Source organism: Belonocnema kinseyi, chromosome 4 (genome assembly GCF_010883055.1).
Source record: "Belonocnema kinseyi isolate 2016_QV_RU_SX_M_011 chromosome 4, B_treatae_v1, whole genome shotgun sequence".
NCBI lineage: Eukaryota > Metazoa > Arthropoda > Insecta > Hymenoptera > Cynipidae > Belonocnema > Belonocnema kinseyi.
This window is the reverse complement of record NC_046660.1, coordinates 30,481,308-30,489,576: the sequence shown is the minus strand read 5'-3', so window position 1 is coordinate 30,489,576 and position 8,269 is coordinate 30,481,308. Positions and strand designations below refer to the sequence as shown.

General features: G+C 31.1%; 1 protein-coding gene across 1 annotated transcript in view; it reads left to right on the top strand.

Moving 5' to 3' along the window:
- Positions 1-7,941, top strand: part of LOC117170817 (acidic mammalian chitinase-like) — a gene marked incomplete at its 3' end in the record, with an annotated part of 70,729 nt that extends 62,788 nt beyond the window's left edge. The window contains exons 4-5 of the mRNA XM_033357858.1: positions 7,338-7,568; positions 7,679-7,941. Of these exons, the coding sequence (XP_033213749.1) occupies positions 7,338-7,568; positions 7,679-7,941 (494 nt within the window). The remainder of the gene's footprint in view (positions 1-7,337; positions 7,569-7,678) is intronic.
- Between the last annotated feature and the right edge of the window lie 328 nt (positions 7,942-8,269).

Sequence of the window (8,269 nt, the reverse complement as noted above, 5' to 3'; positions counted from 1 at the left end):
TACACGTTACAGAAGACCCAGCAATAATAGTAGCTCTAAGAAAGCACCCAGAGGTGACTGTTGTCACCTCCAACGCTCGTGACCGCTCGTAATTGTATACCTACAACATCATCGCAGGAGGTTTCAAGCGTCGTATTAAATTTTGAATTTCCCCATGAGAAAAAAAAAATATTCCTGTTTGTCAGCTGTTTCTCTGCGAGTTATTTGGCGTAGAAATTAAAAGATTAAGGGTTTTACGAGGGAAAATTCTGAATACAAAAAATTTGTGCGATACCAGAGGTAAACACATTAATCGTAATGTAAAATTAAATTCCAATGTGAAAGACCTAACCAAAATTTACTGTTATAGTTTGAGACATCGCGAATCTCACTATAAAAGAGAAGGGACTACTTTAAAATACTTTGAAAATCCGTAATTGAATTAAAGTACTTTATATCACCTATTTCTTGACTACTATCAGAGCATCACACAAGAGGAAGACATTCCTTTAAGCGAATCTTGATACGCTAAATATTTTAACCATAACTTGCCTTTTTCGTTTAAGCTTCCCCGAACTGATGTATGTAACGTGTGCTAAGAAAGTGAACGAAAAAATGTCGAAACTCCGAATATTACTGAGCACAATAAAAGCGAAAGATTATTTGAGGTTTAAAAAAGAACTTTTATCAGAAAAAAACATTCTATGTTGCGAGTTCGATTACGCGCAAAATTTACCATTACCAAAGTTTCGCGTCAATGATCAGTTTTATAAAAGATAATTATGGCTTTTTCTTTTTAATCTCCATGTACACAATACAGACAAAAGTTATATGTTTCCATACCTCGAAGGGCTTGAAAATAAAGGTGCGAACACGGCTTTTAGCTTTCTATATCATACAGTAAAAGAAGAGTTTAATTCAGAACGTCACTCTAAAATAATCCTTTTCTCGGATGCTGCCTCTCGACAAAACCGTAATTATACCATTTTTACATTTTTAGTTCTATTATCAATGGAACTAAATGTTGAAATTTTACACGTATTTCCTGTCCGCGGCCATTCACATTGTATATGCGATGGCAATTTTGGAATGTACTCTCAAAAGAAGAAAAAAATGGAGAGAATTGAAACGTTTTATGATTATTATAATCTAATTCTTATTACTCGTAATTTTTCTTTCACTATAATTAAATCTGCAACAGAAATTTCACAAGATTTTGATACATTATTGAGGGATAACTTGCAAAACACCAAAGGAATGAAAATTAGTTAATCAAATGTCATACAGAATCATCCAAGCGGAAAAATTCATGTTTTTCAAAATTATAATAACGAAAATCTTTCTGCTTATGAAGTAAATTTAGCTATTGAACTTGCAACTCTTCCTAAGTTACCTCCACCTCGAGTAGGTATCAGTATAGCTAAATTAAAAGAGGTTAAAAGTTTAATGGTTTATCTTACAGAAAAAGGACGCGTGTTCTTGAAAATTTTTTTTTCTTCAATTTAAACTAAACCTAATGACAGTAAGGCTCGAAATATGACTTCCGACGATGATAGCTGTTCGGAATAAAAAATTATTATTTTGTTTCTTCCATAAACGGAATGTATATATGTCAAAACGAACAAGGATCTCATTAGTAATCATAAGTTCAGAAAGCATAATGTTCACATTAAAGACGTTAATATATTTAAAAATTATTATTAAATAAAAAATGTAAAGAAATTACGAACTAAAATGAATTTTTTTTCAACTTCTAATTCTGCGAATTTTCAGAGATTATATGATTTTGTTAGATTTGTCTCGAAAGGGGTACCATGCTATTGTACAAAATATTAAATTAATAAATTATTTTACATTATACACTATTATTTATTTATGCACAATACATTCATACTACCTGATTACTTGATTAGTTTTTACTTTTGGCGCCAGTGAACTGCATTATGAATCGGATCTGAGACTCTTGCTACACCCAGCGCGCGAGTCGCCTAGCCGCTATCGATTTAAGACGTTAATAATTTCTGGAATATGAATTCGATTGGGCTAAAACTTTCCAGAAAACTTCCTTTTACTGTTGTTAACAACTTTCTCGCTAAGAGTTTATCGTTGCTCAAAATTGGCTCGATAAACAAAACGCTGGAAGTTAGAGAAGTCCGATAAGCACCACGCATCAGAAAAAATTAACAACAATTTTTTAAAATGAATATTAAATTTCATTTTGATCTGTCAGTCCAAGGAAATTTCGTATGACATTCCCTGGAAATTTTATTGAAAAATCTTAAAAACTGACTGACTGAGCACAAGTTGAAGTGAAAAACGAATTAAAATTGATTTTTCCAGAAAAGCCAGTTTTTTGGCTTTAATTGGAAAAATAAAAAAGCTACAACTTTTTTCCTAAGGGAAAAAAGATGCGAAATGAAATTCTACATCTAGGTATAGTCTTAAAAAATTAAAATTCGAAAATGTTTTTAAAAACTTCAAGGGTTAGAGAAGTTTAAATCGCAGTTTTCATCACAGGACACTCACCCCCTACAACGGGAAAATGAGCTACAAAACATAGTTAAATAAGCAGTTAGTAGTCCACCCCCTACCAAATATACATATAGCCCTGCCTAATGTGGAGGAGTTATCACAACCAATTATGGGAATGCTTAAACCGTATATTGTAAATACGTTATTCACTAATCCTTTTGATTTATCGCGATTTGTTACTAAAAACAAAGAAGATTTGTTACTAAAAACCGAGAAATAGGCCAATGCCTCAAACAAATTTGTAATTCTAATAACTTTATACTTTTACTTGGTTTTGTTTTTTGGTCTCTCAGTTTTGCATAACATAACTTTGCAATATTTACTTTTTATGGTGTCTTATGCTTAAAGCGGAGAAGGAAGATTGATAACAAAAAGCACCAAAAAGCGTAGAAAAAAATTCAAGAACAGTTTGCTATTCTTGAATATCTGTCTTCCCTATCTCAGGTTTTCGAACGTAGAATCTCTTAAGTATCATTATTAATGGTGTGACTCTTCGTGTCTCAAGTTTAAAAAATAATAATTTCAAAAAGAGAGCGAACATTTTTATTTTCTTTTAAAGGCATGTGACATTTACTGTTTCCTCGGCTTTTTTCCACAAAAATGAAAATGTTTAAAAACTGAATTCGGAGATGCTATAAAATATCATAACGGACGTCCCCGGACTCTTTTTTGAGGGATAATAACAAAAAAATTTATTATCCTAAATAAAAATTTTAGGCATATGCATTATTTTGAGGTTACGTCGTTTTTCATCTCTGCCTTTCCGATAATCTTTTCGGCCAAAAATATTGTGTCGTTTGGAAGTAACGCTCGGGTGAATTGTAACACACATAACCTCAAAATATACACGCACGTTGTTAGCAATATCGAAAATTTTGTGATAAAAAACACAAAAAAATGTGTGTGGGGACGTCCGATAGCATGTTCGCTATCATTTCCCAAATTTTGAAGACAAAATATTTCTTATCCTAGGAAAATAGTCGGGGGAATCTAACACTGAAAAAGTCGATACTATTTCCTAAGCGCTATGCAAATTAATCACATTTTGTTAAATTAAAACTCTTTAAATTCACCTCCAAAAAAAAGTGCGTGGGGACGTCCGTTAGCATGTTCGCTATCATTTCCCAAATTTTTAAGATAAAATATTTATTACTCTACAAAAAATCCGGGGAAACCTAAAACTGGTAAAATCGACAATTTTCGAAGTATCACATGCCCTTAAATACCTGCCTTCTGTATCACACGGCCATTATAATTAAAAATTCCTAATTGCCCTGCGGCCTCCCAGGTTTCCGATTTTATAATCTGTAATTTCTTGTTTCCTTTTGTGTTTGATGCTTAAGGTGGAGGGGATATAAAAGCATTGAATACTTAAGGGTGAAAAAAACTCAAAAACAGATTGTGAGTTTTATTTATCTGCCTTCCCTGTCTCAAATTGTAATTCTAAATTACCATATTTAAATATTGGTGTTTTTGTCTGTCAAGTTCTAAATTTATAACGTTTTGCTGTTTCTTGTGTCTCATCCTCAAGAAGAGAAAGGAGAGCTAATGCACCAAATTCTCGCTTTCAGTCACCCCGTTCTCGGCCTTCCTAGAACTGCTGGTTCACCTGACTGAAAGTGAGAGTTATATTTCTTAGAATATTTCTGAGAAAAAATTTAAAAACAGACTGCTAATTTCAATTATCTACCATTCGTATCAGGGGTTTTAAAATTTACAATTTTTTAATTAACATATTTTATTTTTCTGACTATCCGTCTATTTGGCAAGCAATACAAAAACTTCAAAAAGTTTAATTAAAACTCAACAGCAGATTGCCATTCTATATGTGCCTGCTTTTCTGTTTATAACTCTGTAGCTTCGCTCTTTTAAAAGTACATTTTTTAAACCAACATAAACTTTAAAGAAACAAATTGTGCAACCAAATTTCACAAGAACTTCTATATCATTTATCCGTCTTTTTATACGGCCAGGATTCGGAATGTTTCGAGGAATTTTAGGCGTCCTCTTCAGGGAAATTTTAATAGAAAACTAATAGGCAATATCTATAAGTTATGCTTATTTTTATTATATTTTAGTTGTACTGAACAACAATACATTTTATACACAAAAAAAAGTCGATGCAAAGAAATTTGTCTTAGAGAAAAAAAGTCAAATACACAAAAAACCAAAACAATAAACAATAATAACTGTTTCCAACCCATGTTGAGAAGATAATGATTTGCATTTTATCATAAAAACTGCTAATAGTTGAGGAAAAATTTGAGGTAAAATTACTAAAAGAATGGTCAAATTTCCAAAATGTTTAAGGGTTTTTTTATTTTACAACTATTCTATAAAAATTTGTTACCCAATAGAAATATTTGAGGAATGGTTAAGGAAAAATTTCGTATCATATTTTCTATTATTTTTCGCATTATACTGGTATAGTATCGGCCAGAATTTTCAGTCAACTGGAAAACTGTATTAAATACATGGATTGAGAAATCTTTTTGAAATAGAATTCAAAAACGAGTTGGACGTCTTTAAACATCTGAAAAAGTTTACGAAAACTCCTTAAAGATTCTAGAATGCAACGCAGTGTTCCAATTTCGAAATATAAATTTGTTTACTAATTCCAGTTTTTTTCTACAAAAACATATCTTCTTAGAAAGAAATAATGGTAGGACGTCGTTTGCTAATATTAATTAAAAAGCAGAATTCAGTTTGAAGTTAATTACTATTGAGTTACATTTTTATGTTTAATACTTCTGAGAATAGATCAAGAAAACAATCTTGAGAGCTTATTTGACAGTTAATCGATTTCAAATATCTGATTAAATCAAAATCAAGAAAGCCTAATTTCTATCTATAATAAAAACTTTTATTTTATTTTTTTCAGGAATCCAGTAAAAGATGTAATTCCTTTTTTTTAATGATCCTTAATCGCACTGAACAAAATTTCCAATTTTTCCTCTTCTGAATATATCCACTGATTTTAAACCCGGCTTTCGGGTATAATTTTAAAGAAGATCTTCTTATTTTTTGTTTTCAAGCAAAAATCGAATACATTTATTTTAAATCAGTGTCCTTAGAAACATTAAAAATTATATTTATAAATAATAAACTGAAATTTTAAATTTATTCAAATGTAATATAATTGTAGTTTTGTACATAGATAATGCTTATTTGATGAATCTGATAAAGTATTCAAAGAAACTTCCTCAGACTACCATTATTGTAGGTGTCAAGGGTGAAGCTTTCATATATGGAAAGTCTTTGATTGATGTGATTGAGTCATACATATAATTACCCTCTGACACCCAAGTTCGCTCTTTTAATGTTTGGCAATAATTAAAGATGACATGCATTGAATATAAATGTGGGAAAATTTTTATTAAATTTTAGTAATACTGAACAACAATGCATTTTATGTCCAAAAAAAGTCGACGCACAAAAATCTGTCTTAAAGTAAAAAAGTCAAATACACAAAAAACCAAAACAATAAACAATGTTTCCAACAACTGTGGAGAAAATCAAGTATTTTCATTTTATCATAAAAACTGCCAATGGTTGAGAAAAAATGATCTATTCTATTTTCGGTTGTTTTTGAATTTATACTGGTAAAATTACTAAAAGAATAGGAAAATTTGTAGAATGTTGAAGGGGTTTCTTATTTCATAACTATTCTAGAAAATTTGTATACCCAATAGAAATTTCTGAGGAATGGTTAAGGAAAAATTTCGTATCATATTTTCTATTATTTTTCCCATTATATTCGTACAGTATTGGCTAGAATTTTCAGTTAACTGAAAGACTGTATTAAAAGCATGGATTGACAAATATTTTTGAAATAGAATTTAGAACTATAGGTGGAAAAATAGCTCTAACTGAAGTCGGCATCTGAAGTACGCGACCGTCACTTTAATCGCTCGCAACTTATTCAGAAAAAAATCGCAGACAATTCTAGCCAGGTGAAAATGAGAGCTTAAAATCTCCTGAATTGAAGCTTATGCATTCCAAAACGAGTTGGACGTCTTTAAACATCTGAAAAAGTTCACGGAAGCTCCTTCAAGGTTCTAGAATGCAACGCAGTTTTTCAATTTCGAACTATGAATTTGTTTACTAATTGCAGATCGTTTTCTACAAAACCATATCTTCTTGGAAAGAAATACGGAGAACGTTGTTTTATGGCTCAAAAAGTGCAGTTTTGTAACGTGGTGGAGTTACGCATAAAAAATGAAATTAGATCAATGTTTTGCGAAATAATCATTTAAGAATATTTAGGGATTTAATGAGAGTAGCTACCGTATAAAGAGTATTAGAAAAAAGTGGCCATTTCACAACAATGGGGACCTCAGAAGAAATACACACACATACACACATATATATACAGAATTTTTAAAATTGTTCCAAATTTTATTTACATTAAAATTTTAATTTTTTTTCAATATTTCAGATTAAACCGAATTTATTTAATATGATGATAAATATCGTAGAATGAAAACTGTAGTAGATATAACGAAAAAATGTATGCTTCCCCTTGACTGTCATATCGACACAATTGTTTTCTAATTATGAAAAATCCGTGATCAATCTTGCGCTGCAAACTAAAACAATCAAACTTATAAAAAAACTATAACCATTTATAAGAACAATATGAATAATTATTATTTCGTAAAAGAAAGAATTTTTCTTCGCTTTCTTTTGCAATAATACTCTAATTCACGTAATAATCGTGTTTACAGACAGTGGTTGAGGATTTCCTCAATCGGTATAAACAAGGCCTTTTTCGACCGGATATGTTATATTCTGCATACAACGAGGCTCAACTCGATAATATGCAGCTCTCTACAATGTATTATACTATGCTAAAGACTTTTCAACATTCTATAAGACAGCCAGCTGGGCACGTCTTCATGTCAACAATCTCATGTTTCTTGATGCTCTTCTAACAGCCTTAATTTATCGACGAGATACAAAATATACCAGGTTTCCGATGCCATACGAAATTTATCCTAAATTATTTTTCGACTCCAAGATCATCCAGGATGCGCAACGGAAACAAATAGCAGCAAGTACATTTTTCGTCCATTCTATGAAATTATTTAAATATCCTCCTTTTAAACATTGTTTGATTTCAATTTGTAGACATTAATTACGACTGTTTATTACGATTGTTCCTTAGAGAACAATTCTAACTCTGAATACAAGTTGTCATACTATTTTGAAGATATTGGCTTAAACGCCTTCTATTTCTACTTTCGTATTTCTAATCCCTTCTGGATATCAGCAAGCAGCTACAACATGTCGAAAATAGTAGATTTGAAAATTCGAGGAGAATACTTCTTTTTTGTAAACCAAAAATTGATGGCTCACTACCACCTTGAACGTTTGTCCAACCGGATGAGTGAACTGAAACAATTAAACTGGAAAACAGATTTTCCTGGATTTTACTCAAATCTGAATTTGCCGAACGGTGTCCCATTGCCTGAACGCAATGAATCCTTCACTCTGCCTATGTCTAAGATGTCAAACCTACAGGTTAGTTAAAATTACGTTTAGTAATATTATTGTGTATATTATCAGAATTCCATCTATTTCAATTTTATTATTTTATTTCCTCACGCCTGGATCTACTGGAAAATTCTTGCAGAAAATATCCGAGATTGAATCGCGACTGACTGAAGCAATTGACTCTGGGTATTTTGTTGACAAAGTTGGCAACAAGATTAGTATCTTCGATGATGATGGTATAACAAATCTTGGTACAATCCTC